This window comes from Hydractinia symbiolongicarpus, chromosome 5, assembly GCF_029227915.1.
Source record: "Hydractinia symbiolongicarpus strain clone_291-10 chromosome 5, HSymV2.1, whole genome shotgun sequence".
Taxonomy (NCBI): Eukaryota; Metazoa; Cnidaria; class Hydrozoa; order Anthoathecata; family Hydractiniidae; genus Hydractinia; species Hydractinia symbiolongicarpus.
Window position 1 is genome coordinate 3,904,354 of NC_079879.1, and position 21,891 is coordinate 3,926,244.

General features: G+C 34.0%; 2 protein-coding genes across 2 annotated transcripts in view; one reads left to right on the forward strand and one right to left on the reverse strand.

Annotated features, from left to right (window-relative positions):
- The window catches only part of LOC130644250 (iron-sulfur cluster assembly scaffold protein IscU-like), a 39,736-nt gene extending 24,610 nt beyond the window's left edge, over positions 1–15,126 (reverse strand). Inside the window, exon 1 of the mRNA XM_057449783.1 lies at positions 15,122–15,126. The gene's annotated coding sequence lies outside the window, so the exon portion shown is untranslated. The remainder of the gene's footprint in view (positions 1–15,121) is intronic.
- LOC130644249 (universal stress protein Sll1388-like) lies at positions 10,263–11,078 on the forward strand. Its single transcript, XM_057449781.1, has one exon. It carries the CDS (start codon positions 10,417–10,419, stop codon positions 10,942–10,944), a length of 528 nt encoding a protein of 175 aa, XP_057305764.1. The 5' UTR covers positions 10,263–10,416; the 3' UTR covers positions 10,945–11,078.
- Positions 15,127–21,891: the final 6,765 nt, after the last annotated feature.

A 21,891-nucleotide genomic window follows, 5' to 3' on the forward strand; every position in this document is an offset into this window, starting at 1 on the left:
TGATTTCATGGTAACACTTTTCGATCCAGTTTTCTCGACCGTATATGAAGAAATCATGTCGGACCAGACTGGAGTCTCATCCATAATGTAGATACTATCAAAACCGTAGTTATTTTGCAAACGTAGTCTTCGAATGTGTAACACGTATGCAACAAGCTTGGAAATAACCATTTGGATCCTTTTGACAAATCGAGGTTTTTCTACGCAAAGATAGACCATTTCGTCTCATGAAATTACTGCACCAACCCTTACTTGCAGAAAATTCAGTATCAAGTGAGTTTTCCATCGATTGGAAAAAAATGAAGCTTTTTTCATGATGAGAATCCGAGAAACACGCAATCCTTTAGCTCTTCGTTCCAAGACCCATTAAGCTATGAAGTGCTTTACAAAATCGAATTCACTGGACCTTATCGTGGTTATCATATTTACAAACATAACTGGTCACCGTCTATTGGGAAGAACTCAAATGCAAGCCAGATCTGAGAGATGAAGCTTTGACGTAAGCTTAATCGAGTCTTTACCGTATGTACCTCGCTTTAATATTGTTTTTCATACCACAAATAGTTTCAAAAGTAACTGCTGTTGCTTTGACTGGCTTTATATGCAATAAAAATTACGAAAATTATAGCTAGCTAGCTATTTCACAAAGTAAGAAGTCTAGTTTATTAGAAAACCTGAGTTAAAAACAAAGATAGTGCTAATGATCGAATAATTCATGGATATCCAATATATGTAGGCAACTTTTCTGTCATTTTTAGTTATCTTTGGATGCTCAAAATGATACGATAATGTTAGTTTTTGCCTTTGTCCTCAGTAATCATGAAATTTCCCACCTTAGGACGAAGAAGCATCAATATGTTGTGACTTAATTAGTGACAAAATATTTAGTTTGACATGTCATCATAGGAAGTGATGACGTTATAATGTGACAATGGTTGAAGAAAATATGTCTTTCTTGGAAATTCTTGTTTTTTATCTTTTTTAAAACCATTTACAGTACTAGTCATTAAAAAAGTAATATAAGAATGTGAGATATTTTTAGGAACATTAACAGGTGGTATAAAGACAAAGGATTTCTTTAAGGAGAAAATGGAAATCGACCAGAATTCAAATCTTCAAGAATTTTTTTGGAACAATCTTTTATGGGAACGTTAGTGTTAGTAGCTGTCATGGAATAAAACTTAATATATCTATTAGAACTTACGTCGGTAGCTATTCAATAAAGACAATTTTGATTGGCATGGGACAAAATGACCTATGACGCTATCATATGACAATAGAAATCGAGAAATTGGTAATTACAAACATTCTGGTCTGTAAATTACCAATATTTCGGTCTGCAAATTACAGAGTATGCATGTTAATATTGTATGATGACTTTTTGTCACTATCACATACATAATCCCATATTCACACAACTGGTTAGTTTAGAAAGCATTTATTTTTAGCACTATAATAAAAAAGTTGATACGACAATACGATACGCAATACGTTGATACGCAAGATTAAAAAAGTTTTGATATTTTGGCGTTTGCGTCTATGTTTGCAGCATAATTTTGGTAGTGTGAACCAGAAAACGCAAGTAAACGCAGACGCAACAACAAACGAAAAAATATTCTTTAGAATAAATATAAGAAGAATGTGGAAATTAGAACTGGTGGCAAAAAAAAGCTGATTTTAAATTATTTTTCATTTTTTAAAGCTACTTGACCTGCTAATTCGAGAAAAGGAAGGAAAGCAATGCAGACCTGAATAAAGTATTCCTTCTAACATAACACCCGTCTTTTATTACTCGATGGCTCCTCTAAAAGTCTATAAGTAAAAGGAGGTAAGAGGGGTCTATTATTCCTAGAATAACGTTTAGGAGGGGAAATAAAATAAAAAAAATCGATATCACAAACTTTTTTGCTGTAACATTTCCTTTCACTCTATTTAAAATTTTCACTTAATATCAATTCTCAATCAATTTTTAAGTTTTATGGCCAGAGTTTTGATCGCCATGTCGTCAGTGAGTTCGAAAGGATTGGGAAGAGTCAGTTTTTAAGTCCTATTTCCCCTTGAATTTAGCTGCACCCTGCTCGTAGGTTGGCGAGCCCTGAGGCACTGGATTTTATCATCACCAGTGCCACCTACCAGCAGTGTCAGTGCGCAGTATTTAAAGCAATCTACACTTATTTGACTTGATAGACTTTCCCACGATAACATAATCCACCGGAAATAACAGCTTGATCCATTTTGATGTTATTCAATTCTGATTAAACGCTGTCTACTATATGGCATTTAAAGAATCCCAAACTAAATGCCGTCGATTGAAAACAAACTCTCACGAAACCTGTTTAACCCACTTTTGGGTTAGCTTCTCGTTTATCTAAACATTTTTAGAACAACACATTAATTCTTAAACTTTTAATGCAAAGTTTGAAAAATTCCTTCACACCACTACGAAAATCAACAACGGGCTTTAAATTAGTGTCATAATCTTGGGCTGGTAATCACGCAGAAACAAGAAACTATGTTCCGTAGATTTCAGTGGGATAGTATTTGTTCATATTTGTTTAACCGTTGTCTAGGCAACGTATTATAGTTGTCTTAGCAACCATAATCAGACGAACCTGGCATACGATATTAACCTACCAATTAGGTGAGCGGTGTCATGCTAACTTACTGTTGTTTTTCGTTGTAGGGATAGTTTATTGTTCTACGGCTATAGCCGGAAGAATTTTGAAATGGGTTTCCTTTTTTTGTCGCCGTTTTTACTACTGAGATTAGAGAAGCACAGCAGAATACCAGAATACCTAGTGCAATGGTACGAGAATTACTAGTTTTTGAGTGTTATAACAGACTAATCTGTTGCACAAGGTATGAATACTTGTTATTTTTACAAATTGATCATTTTGAATATTATTTTATGTTCAGCTGGTTTTGCTAGTGCCAATCTGCCACGGTCGTTTGTTATGTTTTAAGTAATCTGTAATTTACCGAAGCTAGATTTGTATTTCGTGCAACGAGTTTCAACAGGAAATTCAAAAGGAATATATTTCTTTTATTGCTGTTTACGTTTCATTTTTTTTTGGCTTTTAACGAGATTAGTTGTCATTCGTAGGTGTCTCGATTTTTTATGGAGTATCCATTCCAAAACATTTTTATTTATTTCATCCTTCCATTTCGAAAAACCCTTCACCTCTTGATATTATATTCTTATATTTGCTTTTGAAGTAGTCATAAACATTTTTTGTGTTAGCATCGTGGTGTTTTCGCTTACTTTAAAAGTGAGTGTCTAACGCTTTCTCTTTTTCTATGACTCCGTTACGACGACTGTACTTCAACACCAAGGAAGGAAGCGTGCAACTAAGCGTCGGAACTTTTGCAGAGCACTTTAACTTTTACAAAAACATTTGAATAATATTCGAATTTTACCAAAACATTTAAAATTTGCCGAAACATTAAAAGTATTCATAGGTGAATTATGTATACACACCCTCCGGATAAACTATCTGAGTTCATCACTAACATAATGTCGCACGTAGTGGAGTTCGTTCGTCTGCGCTCCCAGTTCTGGGGACCGCGGATCGAATCCCGATCGCTGCCAGCAGTGTGTTAGTGATGAACAAAGTAGTTACATTTCAATATTAAACGTATTGTTTGCATGTTATGTTTAGCAACAAAAAATGACTTGTGCTTTTGAAATTTAAGATGCAATTTTGTTTAGAGTTTTCAACAGTCATAACAAGACATCGTGTTTATTTTGGAATATGGACACCTTCAAAAGAAGAAACTTTGTCGTGCAAAGATGCTTTTGATGTTTGCAGGAATGAAGTACTAGTTGTCATGTCCCAATGGAGCTTTGTAGACTTTTTTTACTCCTTAAGGATCATAAAGATACATGATTTAAAAGCCAATTTTACAGGAAAAAGAAAGCAAGAAATAGAACTTGTTTTCCTGTGCTTGTATGCATTCTAACTTCTGCTCCAGTAGGAAGTTGGGTTGCTTATTATTATTGCCCTGGTATTAGTAAGATAGAAAGCCAAGTGAAAAGGATTATGCAGAATGAAATAAAGAAACTTAAAGAGCGCTTCTCATATTTTTTATTGTACGCAAAATGCAAAATAGCTATTTCTCTTTTATATTTTTTATCTTACATTTAAACGGTCCATTTAAACTTACCGTGTATTTTAGCCTTTAATTTGAATTTTTCCACTCCTACTCTGAAGTACATAACGCTGCATATCAACGGCCTAAATTATACTGTTTCTAATCTTGAAAGGTTCACAAGTTGAAAATGGCTACACGCTTTTTTTTAAAAAAAGAATATATTCTATAAGAATATCGATGCTTGGAAAGGGTTAAAATTGAGATTTGTTAAAATGTTAAGAATAGTGAGGCTGAAACGAAAACACACTGTTCCTATAAAAAAAAGCGTGTAGTATTTGAGTAAGTCTCTACAACAGACATATAAGCTACAATTCGAAGTGTGTCTAGTATTTGAAGGGAAGGGTACCCCTTATGTCGTTAATTATGTATACACACCCTCCGGATAAACGGTTACGCGACTTTTTTGTGACCAGTTTATTTCATGGTAACACTTTTCGATCCAGTTTTCTCGACCATAGATGAAGAAATCATGTCGGACCAGGAGTCTCATCCATAGTGTAGATACTATCAAAACTGTAGTTAATTTGCAAACGTAGTCTTCGAATGTGTAACACGTATGCAACAAGCTTGGAAATAACCATTTAGATCCTTTTGACAAATCGAGGTTTTTCTACGCAAAGATAGACCATTTCGTCTCATAAAATTACTGCACCAACCCTTACTTGCAGAAAATTCAGTATCAGGTGAGTTTTCCATCGATTGGAAAAAAATGAGGCTTTTTTCATGATGAGAATCCGAGAAACACGGAATCCTTTAGCTCTTCGTTCTAAGACCCATTAGGCTATGAAATGCTTTACAAAATCGAATTCACAGGACCTTACCGTGGTTATCATATTTACAAACATAACTGGTCACCGTTTATTGGGAAGAACTCAAATGCAAGCCAGATCTGAGAGATGAAGCTTTGACGTAAGTTTAATCGAGTCTTTACAACATGTATCTCGCTTTAATAATGTCTTTAATACCACAAATAGATTCAAAAGTCACTGCTGTTGCTTTGACTGGCTTTATATGCAATAAAAATTCCGAAGAATATAGCTAGCTAGCTATTTCACAAAGTAAGAAGTCTAGTTTATTAGAAAACCTGAGGTAAAAACAAAGATAATGCTTATGATCGAATAATTCATAGATATCCAATATATGTAGGCAACTTTTCTGTCATTTTTAGTTATCTTTGGATGCTCAAAATGATATTTACGATAATGTTAGTTTTTGCCTTTGTCCTCAGTAATCATGAAATTTCCCACCTTAGGACGAAGAGGCTTCAATATGTTATGACTTAATTAGTGACAAAATATTTAGGTTGACATGTCATCATAGGAAGTGATGACGTTATAATGTGACAATGGTTGAGGAAAATATGTCTTTCTTGGAAATTCTTGTTTTTTTATCTTTTTTAAAACCATTTACAGTACTAGTCATTAAAAAAGTAATATAAGAATGTGAGATATTTTTAGGAACATTAACAGGTGGTATAAAAACAGAGGATTTCTTTAAGGAGAAAATGGAAATCGACCAGAATTCAAATCTTCAAGAATTTTTTGGAACAATCTTTTATGGGAACGTTAGTGTTAGTAGCTGTCATGGAATAAAACTTGGTATATCTATTAGAACTTACGTCGGTAGCTATTCAATAAAGACAATTTGGATTGACATGGGACAAAATGACCTATGACGCTATCATATGACAATAGAAATCGAGAAATTGGAAATTACAAACATTCTGGTTTGTAAATTACCAATATATCGGTCTGCAATTACACAGTATGCATGTCAATATATACAATATTGACATGCATACTGTGTACTTTTTGTCACTATCCCATACATAATCCCATATTTACACAACTGGTTAGTTTAGAAAGCATTTATTTTTAGCACTACAATAAAAAAGTTGATACGACCACCTGTCAAAAAGGACATTGACAGGAAAATTTTTGGAAATATTTTTTTTTCATTTTCCGTAACTTCAAGGTAGGAAAATTCACAAAATTTCAGGTAATTTGATCCAGTATTTAAAAACTTATTAGACTTTAAAAATGCCGCGGGCACTTTATGCCTCCCCCATACCAAATAGGGTTAAAAAACCCCATTGTTTTTTTCATTCTTTTGAGATGTGTTTAATCCTTTTCTCCTTGCGGTAATAACTTTTTGAAGACATTTTTTTTACACGCCTAGCCCTATGTTTTTTCGTTGTGTTTAATGAACTTACAGTAATGTGGTATAGCTAATTTAGGATATGTAAAGGCAGGTAAGTGTGGTTTTGTGCCATTTTTGAAAAAGGTTGCAGCTTTCTTCTAACTACTTCAGCACTTTTCTGAACTCAACAAAACCACTCTTGAATGACCCTTTGGGGATGTGAAACCACATAATTATACCCTTCCCAAATGTCATGTTTTTGGAAACTTTTCTTTTCAGGAGTCAGTATGGCTAATTTTGGCATGAGAATGAATTTTTATCTTGTTTCAGTCTCAGGAAATCCTGTTGTGGTGCATTACTATTACTGCCTAATGCCTAATTTCTTGACATTTTGGTATTGTAGCAGGGGCTGCTTTAAAACAAAATACAGTCGACAATACAGTTGTTATCTCGCATTTCACGGGACTAGTTAAAATAGTCAAGATAAGTAAAGTTTGTCAATATCTTGCACACATTAGCAAAATTATTTAAATTGTTAAGCCTGTTCAGGGATGGACTATTAATCAGAAGAATCAATTATAACTATTCTCACGCTGCATGTTTTAATCATTTGAAAAAATCAAAATGCTACTTTGCTTTTTATCAGATATTCTATCCTTATTTAAAAAGGATTCTAACCGTTGTAATAAAGAGTGCATGTTGTTGCTGTTAAATGTTTCTATTGCAGCATCAATCTTCCTTTCTAATGGGTTTTTCATACCCTTTAATTTCGTCATTGCCATTCTTCCCCTCTTTGTCGTTTACGTCTATTACAGATTGGATAATTTCTTCATCTGTGACCGGGTTATCTGCTGCTATAACCTAAAAGTCAATGTCAACAAATTCCCTAGCTGTTATCCCTTCAGGTAACAAGTTAGGATCCCTTTCTTGTAACTCGGTTAGGTCTTCTTTCAAATCTCTAAAGGAGTCATAATTATCTTCAATAGCATCCATTTGATCCTTTTGCCTTCCTAAAGCAATTAATAACCGTTTCTTTTGATACATTCTCCCATGAAGAAACAAGTAGCTGCCTTACACTAAGTATTGAAATTTTCGGCAAATCCTTTCCTTTATCCAGACGTTGAATCATATGAGCTTTACCAAACAACAGCGGTATGGAGCTTTCAGCCACTTAATGACTCCTTGGTTCATAGGTTGGGAAACTGGTGTTGTATTTGGTGGTATGAAAATAAGGTTTACGTTGATGAGATTATCAATGGTTGAGTAGGCGGGACAATTGTGAATTACCAAGGTAATTTTTCGATTTTCTCTTTGGAATTTCGATCGATCTCTAGAACCAATTATTCGAACAAGGAGCTTTCCATTAAATTTTCTGTTGGGACCTGTATCTGCAAGGCAGAGAACTTACGTTCTTAAAATATCGAGGGTTTTTCGATTTACCAATAACAAACATTGAAGGCTTCTCGCCAGCTGCATTGGCTGCTGCCATGCCTGTTATCCTTAATTTGCTGTGTTTCCCACCCGAGCACTTTTCAGACTTTAGATGAAATGTTTTGTTGGGTAAGCATTGGTAAAAGAGACTAAATTCCTCAGCATTTTATGTATCCTCAAGTTTATAATTAGACAAGAGTGTGGGCAATGTTATTTCAAACCAAGATGCTGTTATTTCAGGCTGAACGGAATTGTTCTCACCAACAATCGTATTGAAGGTTACAGAATGCCTGGAAAGGGAAAAGAATGTTTTTTACTTTCCTATCCAGATTCGAGTCCAAATTTGATTCGCTATTTAAATTCTGGTTAACGTAGAGTCTGACGAGTAGTTTTCAAATAGCAACACGTGGCATTTGGATTTAAACATAGAAAACGAGAATGCAGAAAATGCAGAAATGGATTCAGCAGAGCTGGGCTGAATCCATTTTCTGATGTTGGATCAACGAGAAACTCCCTTGGTAATAATAAGCAGTTTTGAAATGGTATATTATGTCAAGGGTTATTTCTCATATGGAAATATTTGGACTCGTGTCGTAGTGACCCAGTGTGACCCCATGCTAACAAAAACTACAAGACAGATACAGCCAGCTTTTTGACAATTTTTAATTTGGTTTACAAAAAATGTAGGTAGCTCCGCCCTGGTTAGTTAAATAAAGTTTCTAGCAAACACAAAATAAGAAATTTTGGAATTGTTTTTTAATATTATAGCCAGTTAGGTATCTGTTTATTGAGCATGAAACTATTAGTTTAGAAAAAAAACCATTGTTTTCTTTACTTGTGTTTAATGAGCTACAGTATTTTGGCTGTACTAGTAGCTATATAAATCTTGAATGACATAACTAGCAATTCCTCTTTGATCAGCACTGTGATATTTTTAAGACAAAATTAAAACTTGTGATGTAACTAGCTACCAAAAATAAGGTTTCTTTCTCTTTTGACTGACAACTTTTAAAGATGAGTGTACCCCACAACTTGAAGCAATTAAATTAATGGCCAAGTTTAAGTCTTGAACTTTCATGATATACAATCTTATGTCAATACTGAGTATCCTTCCTTTAAATAATTGTAAAATCAATATATCGCACCAGTTTAAAAAGTGAAAATACAAAAGAAAAAGTGAATAATTCTCTGCGCGCTGCATGTTTTTCTTAGAAGGGGGATATAAAATTTGTCCCTAGTTCTTCGCTAGTGCCACACCTGCGCGGTATGCAACACCGTAATTAAAACATTTAGCACTTATGGTAGCCTAATATTCTGTGTTCTTTTTTTTATTTAGGTGTTTAAAGATGCAGTTGTTCATTTTCATCTGGTCTGCATAATAATTATACTCTGTCGAATATTTTGTACGCTTTAAGAGTGTTTGTCTAAGTTTTATAGTTACCAACTTGTAGTGTTTATACATTTTCTTTAATATAAAATATCGTTTCAGCTATTACGTTATTTTCTCTGCCTGGTCTGCAAATATATGTTCTTGTCCGAAATTTCGTACAATTCTATGAAGTCTCTCAATCTTAAGAAGATTTAAGTTAGAAGTTGCGCAACCCCCCGTTGAAACCGTATAGAAATTTAGAAAACGTTGCATACGGCTGCTAGAAAGTCAAACGGGTATAGAAAAATTTCACCTGAACAACCTACTTATATTTTAATTCACGATCGCTTTCATCAGTACAGTGAGAATCGCTTTCCCGGATACTTAAAAAATACCCTGGGGACGAGGTTACGAAAATCTTACAATCATAAGAAAGTTTTCAGACCAGGCCGTCCAACTGTATAAAGCCTAACAAGCCCTGGGGACGAGATTGACAACCATCGTTTCAGTTCGTCATTTAATTTCTTAGTTATATATTGCATCAAAAGAAATCTCGGAATGTTTGAAATAAAGAAAAAAGAAAAAAAAGAAAGCGTGCACCTCACAGGAGAACTAATTGTTGACTAAACTAACATCAAGAGAAATTTTTTCGCACATAAATTTTAATTTTTGCGTAATTACCAACAAAGTGTACGCCAGAAAGACTTCCTAACATTTATCCTCTCTCGATGTGTTCCCAAGAGTTTATGTAAGGCGACGCGACATAGAATAAGGACATAAAATAAAAATAAATTAAATTTCACAGATATGTTGTTATAAAGTGTTAAGAAGAATGAATGTCCGGCGCACATGTTCCTATTATGCCGAATTCTGGCCCAGACTCAAAAATTTGCCCTGCGTCCAGTTCCCGAGTAATACCCCACCCCCGAAGTCGTGGATCCCGGGTCCCATTTTTCCCGTATGTCGTGAACGTGCACATACGTTAGCGATCAGGTAAAGCGCTAGCGGCTTGACATCAGGTAACAAACCCTGGGTACAAGGATGAGGGTCAGGAAACAGGCTCATGAGATTTATAGGCCCTTAGGTAGTAGTAACCACACCGTCGGTAAACAAAGGCCTCTTTAATTAGGCGGGCCGTGTGTCCGGTGTGTCCGTGAAAGGTTTTAAACTTCGAAAACCTATGTGCGTTTGACCACATACCACATTGTGCCAAACTGCACGAAAATGGAACGTCCTCGTTTTTCTGTGTGCAGAAATCATATAAAAGCCAGCTTGCTCTTGTGTTATGTAGAATTTTGGTATTGGTTTTAGTTTGTGTAGAGAAAATGTCAAAAGACCCAAGATTAATTTTGCTTCCAGTTGATGACTCGCCTCATAGCGAAAGAGCTTTTGATTGGTACCTTCAACATTTACATCGACAAGGTGATCAACTTGGTATTGTCCATTTTCATCAAGCACCTCAACCGACAGCTGAAAAGTATGGTGTGTTAAGTGTTGGTTTGGTTGATGATTCAGATAAATTTAAGGAAGAAATGAAAGCAAGCTTGCAGAAATCAAAGAAATTGATTGAGAAATACGAGAAGAAGGCTAAAGATTCTGGGATAAAAAGCGAAACATTGCTTACGAGCAGTGTTCATGGCCCTGGAGCAGGAATATGTGACCTTGCCGAAAAACGTAATGCTGCCGGAATTGTTATGGGATCTAGAGGTTTGAATTTGTTAAGAAGAACATTTTTGGGCAGTGTCAGTTCATATGTTATAAACCATGCGAACACTGCAGTCACAATCACACCGCCTGAAAAGAACCTATCAGTGTCATCAGGACATACGGACGAATCAGAAATTCTTACTTAGGTTTGATGTGAAAATAACTTTTATATTATCCAAATTAAAACTGAACTTTTAGGAAATGTAACGTATATATATAAATATATATATATATAGGAAAGAGGGTGCTGACTCACGGTATAATATAATTTTCCACCTTATACATATGTTCATATGTTGTGTTTCATACTACAACTACCTTTGATAATCTTGCGATTTAAGTTCATTTTTGTTGTGTTGCAACGATGATTTTTATTTGGTTTAATTAGCGACTCTTGTTTCCACTGCATCTGCAATTTTTCTGTGAGAAGGGTGGGATAGACAGGAGACACAGCATAATTTTTCTTACCACTAAGAAATCGGAATAGTTAAGGTGGGACAAATTACGCTGGGTCTTAAAAGATTTTTCTACGGTCAGAATACTGACTCTGCTTGTTGATTGGTTAATTCTATTGTTCTTTGCTTGCATGGTCATTAAAGAAAAAAACCTTGTGTTGAGCACGAATAGCTTCACTCACTCACTCACTCAGGGAACCCCGAGTTATATTATCATGTTGGACATATATGATAGAGCCTATAAAGTTAGTTAACAAGTCTGATGACCTCACAACTTGGGATCTGCTTAGGATTGGTTTGTCATCAAATTCTCGAGTAAACATATAGGACCTATACAAGCTCACCCAAAATGTTTGTTGCAAACCAAGTTGCAGTTCCCAAGTTATTGGGTCATTTAAAAAAATTTAGGAGACCTGGAAAGACCTAACGAATGTCATTTTGGCTAGAAAATTTATATTAATATATTTAACTTTAAAATATCTATGCATTGATAAAGTTTAAAAGTACATCATTTAACAGGTTTAAAACTACTGAAAACAGAAAATGTCAAAATTTGGTTACTTAAATATGACATCATAATTTATGCTGCATAATTAAGTCTGAGATTCTTTAAATGTGAATATCTTAAACAAAAAGACTTGCTCACCACTATTTAAAGCTCTATAATATAAGTCCAATATTATTTTATATTTCGGGTTCCCTTTAATACATATGTATATATATACAGAAATTGTCCTTGACCTACAGTTGTTGTGATTATGGCTTTAGAAATATTTGGGGAAATTATGCTTTAAACAGTCCACTAAGGCCAATCTTTCGTTTTAGTGTGCACCAGAATTAAATTATTATTATTTCAACTTATTATCGTATTATTGTAGAAAATTATTTCAATTTTCTGTTTTGATCAGAAAGGAAAATTTATCAATCAATCAAATTCCAAAAGTTATACACAGAAAAATTTAACCAGGGTTTAAATTCAACTTATATAATTAAGATGCACAAAAAATAATTTTGCTTATACTAAAAGAGTCATCTGTATTTGAAAAAAAGGTATATGGATGTAACTAGATGTATATATATATATATATATATATATATATTATATATATATATATATATATATATATATATATATATATATATATCAGCCCTCGAAATAGCGGTCGGACATCGGACATTGTCCGACCCAGACGCAAATATGTCCGACGAAAATCAGTTCTGGCCTGTCATTTTGTCCGGCACGTTTCTCTAGCTACATCTCCCCTATTATAACTGCAAAAAATAAAAATTGAAACATGCAAAAATAACGAGATAATTTAAATATAATCTGTCTCTTTTAATCAATCTTCGTTCCGCTTCACTTTCGTTTTGTTTTCATCTGCCATGTGCCATCATGGAAGTTTCTTAATCATGATCACACACACCACAAATAATAAATGTGGTTAGGCACCGTTAAAAAACAAAGTAAGGCTGCGCATTTTGATAAGCCAATTAAATCGCAAAAAAATGCCGTCGCTAAAAAAAACTTTAAAACATATAAACAAAATAGTTTTTAAGTTTGTATTTTCATAATTATTTGTAAAGTCATCACAAGCAAATAAGAAAAAATATGCTTCGTTTTCAAATTAAAAAAAAAATGTTTTAAGTTTATCCACGTGGCTTAAATTTTTAACAAAATTTATACAAAACAAAATATTATACCGCACGTGGGTTTCGTTTTTAAAATTGTTTGAATAGAAATGGCACTTGCAGCATTAAGAAAAAATCAATTAAATGGGACCTGCTATGGTTTCGAATTGTTTTGTCAAACGAAGAAAAAAATTTTCCTTTACCTGCAACACTCCATCGTCTTAAAAAATTATTTAATTCATTTTAATATAAAACATCTCTGAGTGAGATCATTCGAACTGGTAAAAGAACGCCGGTTGCTTGCGCTTTTATAAGAAATGAAAAAGTGTTTATTTCACATTTATCGCATGTAAGTTAGTTGCTCCTTCAAGTATGAGTGAAATTAATGATTTGCCTTGTTGTTTTTGCGAAAGAAGCACGAAGTATCGGTGTATATCGTGTCAAAAAACATCTTGTAACATATGTTCTACCGGTGTTAACAGTACAGTCAATGGGTACAGCGAAGAGGAAAAACGTGTTGGTAGATGTCCTGATTGCTCTGTTGTTATTAATAAGCAGCCGAAGAAAATCCAAAGAAGCATATTTTCAGCCTTTGGAAAAAACCCACCAACATTAGCGAAGCAATCAGCAACGAATATAGTAATTCTTCACTCTGTTATATTTAGTACTTTAATTTTCACAATATCTTTTGTGTCTCTTTAATTTTTTTTAATTGTTTATTTTGCAGACTACACCGCAGACCAAAGGCAAAACAAATCCGAAACAACACAAGCAAACAACATCAACAAGAACCGTAACACCTGCTACTGTTGAGAAGTGGAAAGCTGAGCTGGCACAACACAGCGTTGCTGAATGGCTGCTTTATGATATAAAAGATGGCAAGGTTAAGAACATGCGCTGTAAATTTTGTACGACGTATCAGTCCCAGATCAAAACATTGCCAAAGTACAGCAACATCTTCGTTGTTGGCACCCAAAACAGAAAAGGCTTTTTCAAAATATAAAAAGAAAAGAACACAAAATTATCTACAATTAAATCCATGATATAACGTCTGTTCCGCCTGTAAGTGCAGTTTTGCAGACTTGCTTCATCCGTGCTCCGTCGGCGTTCACCTCCGCATTAGTTAAGAACCGCATGGCTGGATTTCTTGTGTAAGACCTGGTTACCAACGACGAAGGGGCCAGGCAATAGAGATTCATGTCTACGTAGTTCTTTTAACTAAGTCAGGAGTTGGTGAATTAGCTAGGATGGTCAGGTTGGCTATGAATAGGCTTGCTCGTGGATTAAAAGGACTAGAACTATTTAATAATTCCGAGATCTAAACAAATGGAAGTGTCCGACCAAGACTGAAATCTATCGGACGTTTTGTCCGACGAAAGTTTAAAACGGGCTACGGACATGTCCGACCAAACTGGAAATGTGGCGGACATTTTGTCTGACGAGTCTCCAAAAATTATTTCGAGGGCTGTATATATATATATATATATAATATATATATATATATATATATATATATATATATATATATATATATATATATATATATATATATATATATATATATATATATATATATATATATATATATATATATATATATATATATATATATATATATATATATATATATATATATATATATATATATATATATATACCTGTTGATTTAAAGTTTTGTACATAATAAAAGGGTTATTCCAAGATTTACAATTTCTTCACCATTTATGAGTTGGATCAAATTTTTTTGAGGCAATTTGAAATTTGGATGACTTTTTAGGAAAGTCAAACAGCTTTTGTCATGGTGACTTATCATTGTTTTCGTATGCAAAAAAATTCGACTAAAAGTATTTTTGAAGCTTAAAGCTTTGAATTTTTTTCCTCTATAACTATTTTCGGCTGTTATGGAGTGGGAAAAATATTGATGCACGGAAATAAAATCTATCAAATTCAATTCCAGCCAAAAAAGGTTTTTCAACATTTGAGAAATTAAAGTCGCAATAAAATTGATCTTTTTCACCGTCCGCCTTTTCCCGCCAAAATCAATTATATTTTCCTTCGATTTTAAATATGATTGATAAAAAAATAGGACTTTCATGAAAAAGTTTTTGATTTTATTGGACGATTAAAACCCTGTGCTTGTTACTGTAAAGCTTGGTATCCATTAAACGTTAAATCGCGTTCACGAGGTTCGTTAATTGGAGTTGGTTCTTAACGCATAATAGAAATGTAGCGCGTCAATTTAAACTCAGATTATCGCGAGGGACAAATATAAAGAAGAAACTGAAGGATTTTAACAATTTTCGCAATGAAGGCAATAAAACAGCACAAGCTAGATAAGTTCATCAGGCGAGTAACAGAATAATTTATCAAAGCGCCGTGAACTAAATTAGGTATTTGAAGTGAAGCTTTAGTAATTTTGCTTCATTTACAACTTATCGCTTTTCCTCACGTCCGCATAATAAGAAAACCTGCGCTCTAAGCTGTGAATAATAATGAAATGGATTTTTTAGACTAATAAACCCTTCAACACGGTCCTTTATAACACCAGGAACATTTTATGACAAGAGTTGCTCGTTGTGTACCATATCTACTTTTCACCACAATGGAGCAAAAGTTTTGCTCCACAAGTTCGGCACAATATGGATCTGAATTTATTTTGTGCCCGGACTCCAGGGACAAAAATTGATGAAAGATATTGTTGCTTAGCAAGTCCTGCTCGTGTCCCCTACCATGTCACTTGGACAAAATTATTTGAGGCATAGTGTAACTGACCAATGAATATACGAGAAATTGTAAACATTGCTTCTCTTAAGAAGTTGAACATTAAGTGAAGAGAGAAGATGAGAAAAAATGTCGGATTACGGTGGCCCATATCTGCCACTATTGTTGAGCAGCAGAAATAAATCACTACTGCGCAGTAAAAGCAATTCTACTGCGCAGTAGTCATAGTTATGCTGCGCAGTAGTCCCAGATCTACTGTGCAGTAGAATTCGGTCCACTCCGCAGTAGGACATTGACTACTGCGCAGTAGAACTTGAACTATTGCGCAGTATAATATGAGGCTTTGAATTATATTTTAGACAATTCTTCTGGCATTCTATAATGGTTGACAAGATTTTTGAAACGCAAGTATATATCAAGAAGAATATAAGAATATTTAAAATCGAAAGTTTGAAATTCGATGTAGCGTTCTCAAGCTCAATTCCTTTTTATAATGTTAAAAATCAATTTCAAGATATCGTCATAAAGGAAGCCATGATAAAAATAACAGCACGAAAAAAAATATATCTACTGCGCAGTAGACATATTTCTACTGCGAAGTAAAAATGCCACTACTGTGCAGTTGACTTACTATTGTTCTTTCATTATTGCTGGGCAGTAGACTGAGTTTTACTGCGCAGTAGAACGTTGACTACTGCACAGTGAAAACTCGTCTACTGCGCAATAGCCACAGTTTTACTGCAAAGTAGAATTGTGATTATTGTGCAGTAGAAATCTATTTCTACTGCGCAACATTAAATGGCAGATATGGGCTTCCGTATCAGTCGAAAAGAAGCCATTCTGACGAGGAAAAGACAATTTTAATCGATTTTTACAAAGCAAATTCGACGTTTTGAGATAGTAATGATGTATACTACAAAAATAAAATCACAAAAGAGGCCATAAATCAAGATGTGGTGAATGCATAACAGCTCTGAATCATTACGCAGCAAATGAGAGGTGTCGTCACGAGAAGCATTAAAATACGCATGTTATGGGAGATGGGAGATAGCACGCACGAGAATGTCTCTCGTGTCCACTTAGCTTAATAACATCTCCGTTTGAGAACGCATTTTAAACTTTAAAAGTGGAGACAAACATACTTTTTGATTTGCGCCACATGAAGCGGAATCTTTAATATCGCCTGTTGACATAATAGAGACATCGCAGAGCCTGGATGCCACGAAGTTGATGATGGTATCCAGGCCACTTTAAGCTATCTGACTTGTTTTCAGTTTGTTTTTTAAAGAAAGTTCTGGGAAACTAAGGTATTATAATTTCTAGCAATAAGATACCTATTAAATGTGTCCTTGTTAGAAATTATAAACGTCTAAAAACATTATTTTATTCGTTTAATTCAAAAATCACTTTTTTCCGCACGTTTAAATTACGTTCTATTTAAACGTTTAAGTAGCGTATTAATTAAAGGGGCGATATATTTTTTTCGCTCAGGCGGAAATTTGGGCGAAGCGAAAAAATGCGTAAAGAGACAGCTCGGGGTTTAGGGGGCGCAGTAAGCTCCTCCCCTCCTCCCCCCTGATGGGTTCTGAAACACTATCGCCTATATACCTATTTCAGTACTCTAAAATGCAACACCAAGGACCTTTAGAGAACTATATTTTCGGTTTACTTAACGAAAACATCAGTGCAAAGTAAATAGAAAAAATAAAGTTAATAGCTTATTTACGAAGGCTATAACAAAAATTGTAACGTTTTTTTAAAAAAATGAGAAAGCTTGAATTAATAAGCAAGCAATTCTTCTTTCTTCTCTGTAGCTTGCCCATCAAGTAATATAAGTAGCCATGGACAAATTGAATTTAACATGAAATGGGTCAAATTGATCAAAATGCCAAAACCAACCAATGAATAAATGAATGAAGAAACATCAAAACTTATACTAATACGCTAAATATCATTACACCAGGTCAACATGAATACAAACAAAGATTACAAAAAATGATGTACAAGCAGTTAATTTGTAGTTATGCAGTGTGTTAGTGCAGTTTGAAGACCTGCAAATAGCGTTTTTCAAACAAAGTTTTTAAAATGTTTAATTCGAGTTCGTGTAAATAACGTTACAAAAATACCGTTTTAAAAACGTCCCACTAATAACGGTAAAAATACGTTATTTAAACAGTATTTACAAAACGTTATTCTAACACCGTTTTAAAAAACATCCAATTTATGTTTGGGCAAAAAACGTTGCAAAAGAAGCGTCATAAAAACGTTTTTAATGCTCAAACCAAAAACGTTGTACAATAACCATTTAATAACGTGATTTTTTGGTTTCGAACGTTGCGACTAAAAAAAACAACTAAAATCAAACGTTCTAATAACGTCATGTGTCCGTTGGAAACAAAAACAAAAATCAATCGCCTTCATATGGCTCTGGCTTTTAAACCACACATACTGGGTGTGATGTCCTTGGGGAAGTTGCTGATAACTCCAGGTATGAAAGGAAACTAAGCAACTGTCGTCATTGTTCAAAAACATACAGCATATTTTCAAGGGTAACCAATGATTAAACGTGTTTTTCCAAACATATGATACGATGGTTTCCCTCTGTAAGATACGCACGCAAATTCTTTACTATTATGTGCAAAATCTGTAATTTTAATGTTTTATTTTTTCAGTAGTATTGTTTATACACTTCTTTTTATAAGAAGTAAAAAATTTGGCTAAGTGTTTTTAACTTTTTAACTTGTTGAGCCCAGAATTTTACAGTTTATAACAAATTTTTAAAAACTATATCTGTTAATCGTTTCTGTAAAGAAACTCTACGTTAAAAGATATTTCCTAGGTTGTTTTTCAGAGAAAAGAAGAAAATTTTGTTTTTTTTGTTTAACAATTTATAGCCTTATCGTTTTTTCTGTAAAATTGTTGTTACAGAAAAAATAAGTGTGTGCACCTTAAGTTAGCTATGATTTAAAGTTACAATAATAACGGAGAATGAAATTTTAAAATTGTAGCATATTTAATGATTTTTCCCCCATATTACTCGCCTTTAAGGTCTACTTCAAAGTTCAGTACTTTTTCACATTATTGGAAATCTTTAAGCCGCAGGGGTTTTTAAGCACCAAGTGTTAAAAATAACTTGACTTAGACAGAGAGCTAAATTTTTTTAAAATCACTTTAAAGATTTAACGCGATGAGAATCCCTTGCTGAAAAATAAAAATAAGTTAAAAAACAAAATTACTTGTTAAAAAATAAAAGTTAGAAAATTATTAAAAGTTGCAAAAAATACTAGACGAATAAGATCTGTAAATGAAACAATTTCTCCTCGCAGAGAACCCGGAAGTTAAAAAAATCTTCGATATTGCGAGTTAAGGCGAATACAGATCTGTATGAAGATTTGTGTGCAAAGGTCATTTCTACAAAGTTTCTTTCCTAATGGTGGACAAAGAAATTCTTTCTACAAGACTATATAATAACTATTAGCTCGTGGAGAACGTGGGTCGCGCCTGTTGTACATATTCCTCACATTAATATTTCGCGCATCCTTGCCGCCAGCCTCGTTCCCAGTTTTTTTGTCTCTCATAGGTGCTGCGCTTATTGATAGGTCTGACGAAAAATGCGTCCGATATGCAAAAAGAGGTAACGGGTCCCGGAAACAAGATTGTTTGCAGCCTGTTTACATGAAGTGTCGTAATTAAATTAGACAGGGGTTATTACTATAATTGTAAGTGCAATGATGGGTGCAGATTCTGCCCCAACTCCCCTCCCCCCTTCCATAACTTTTGACAGGTTTTTCAAATTAAATCAAATTTGGCCCATTTATTGTACGACATAAAGGAAAGAAAATGCCAGCAATAAATTTTGCTTTTGTCAGCACAATTTTGTGACGCCATCAGAAGCTTCAAATTGGTCTCATATACCGCTATCTGCTAAAAATTTGACTACTTACGTTCTAGATCGAATTTTTCCATTCTGTTTAAAAATTCTGACTGCCAACAGTTATTTAACGTGTTTTTCGGTTTTTACATAGTTTATACGAATAAATGCCAACAATTGCTGAGTTTTTATGATTTTTGGGTAAGTTTTTTAAAAAATCGGGTAATCGGACTAATTAAATGATCAACATTCTCATCAAGATTTTCCTCAAGGAAATAAAGTGGTCTTGACAGTTTCAAGTCCTAAGGATAATCCTAACAAAAGTTATTATAATTTCCCGGTTATAAGGAGTTTATAAAGATTTGAAAGGCTTCAGCATGATTCTGGTAAGATTTACAAATGGCTAGAAAATGTAATGATATATATTCATCTTAACATGTAAAAACATTTAGAAAATAAAAAGGTTTAAACATACAAAATACGACTATTATTAAAGGGACTCGTCGTTAGCCCGTTGAAGAATCCACGAGATTGTATATGTGTTATTGTATATGTGGTAGTTGGTCTCTGAAGAGGTCCACTTATAAGCACTAAAGTTTTATAAACTATATTATTTTTATTATTATATATTAGTTTTTTGTTTTTATCATAGCCTAGTTTATCAAAAAGGCTGACATCTCGCACAAGGTAGAAAGACACTACGTTTTGTTAAGGTTTCCGGTCAAATACACAAAGCCAGGTTAGGGCACAACATATGACATGTTTGTAACAATTTTGAAGCTTTAAGAAACATAACATAGTAAGCACAAAGTAAAACAAAGTATATTGATTAATAAATAGCAACAACAACAAGTTGTTAAAAAAAAGAAGCCGCACGAACGAAACTCACCAGCTTGCCAGAAAAAACGTTTTGAGTGCCCTGTTGTAGCTGGACGTTAAATAACTTGAATTGACGTTGAAAAAAAAAAAGCTGGACGTGAAAACCGTGATGTAGAAGTCTCACCACACTTCGGAATTTGAGCAGAAGTATTTTTTTACATATTGAATTGAAATATAAATATATACTAGAAATAGCAAGATGTATGATAGACGTAAACTAGCTCGCAAAACACAGACGTTGACAGTCATAATGAATTTTGAGCAAAATTGCCATTCAATGTTTCCAGCTCGTGCTACTGCGCCTCCGTAACTTTGAAACTCTCTTAAATGTTAAGCTGATACCTTATAGGACTGCAAATTAACTTTCTATGCATGCGGTTGGCCAGACTTTTTTTTACTCTTCAATCTTCACAATTGGACAAACAATTTCTTTGCGTATTAAAAAAAGTTAAGTGTAGTTCAGTTGGGTTTGATCACGGGGCTAGGCTTTGAGATTCCTTTGACTAGCGTGTGCTCCGGTAAACCCAACTTTGTTCCCTCTTACGGCCCAAGCTATAGAAAAGCAACAACAAACTAATAGACACGCGACTGTAAGTGCCGAAACGTTGTAAATTTGTTAATATGATTTGAAAATAACCACTTTTCTTCTCTTTTTATCATTATCATTCGCTTTATGTTTCAGGGAAACACATTTTTAAGCCTCGGAATGAAAAAATATTCGCGACTTTCCGATAAAATCCTACTAAAAAAAAATGACCCATATGGAGTTCGAACCTACGTCAAACACGGGAGGTGCTCAAAATCAGTGAAAAATCCCATTGTGGATCTGACACCTAAGCTCCTTAGCAATATCTAGATTCTACGTGTTTGATAATGATCACATTGAGACATGACACACAATTAACTATACAACAATAAAAAATACATTAAGGAGAGCAATTACAAATGCACACAGTGATTGGTAACAGACAAATGGAACAAGTCAGACATTGAACAAAAATAAAAGAAATGCGGGACAAAAAAAACATGGTGGAATATTTGACTAACAAAATAAACGCAAGTTAACCAAAATTGTATGTACCAAATTCTAACACAACACGTTTATCCTAGGTTTATCAGAACATTAAAGCTGACATTCACCTGAAAGGTACTGTTATGTTATGCTGCCTTGTCGTGAAATACGTATATATGTACAATAATAATTAGCGATTTTAAGAAAGAGGCTGCCCTTGTCAATAGACTTTAAAACAGTTAAGAACATATAAGATGATCTCGCATCTAGCTTCAGCTGAAATTCAGAAATTATTTTATAAAAAATAATAGTAACTAAAAATAACTCGCGATCGACGTATATCCTGGACAAAAATGTTGTATTCTTCTTTTGCTTATGGATTTTTTATATTCCTTTTTCACTTTGATTTAGAATAAGCAGTATCAGAACTCTCTTTATAAAAACCAGCCATATTTGTTGACTATGTCTTTTCCCACAGTTCTGATAAGTGGAAAACAGCCTTTTAAGTTGCTTAAAAAGCAACATT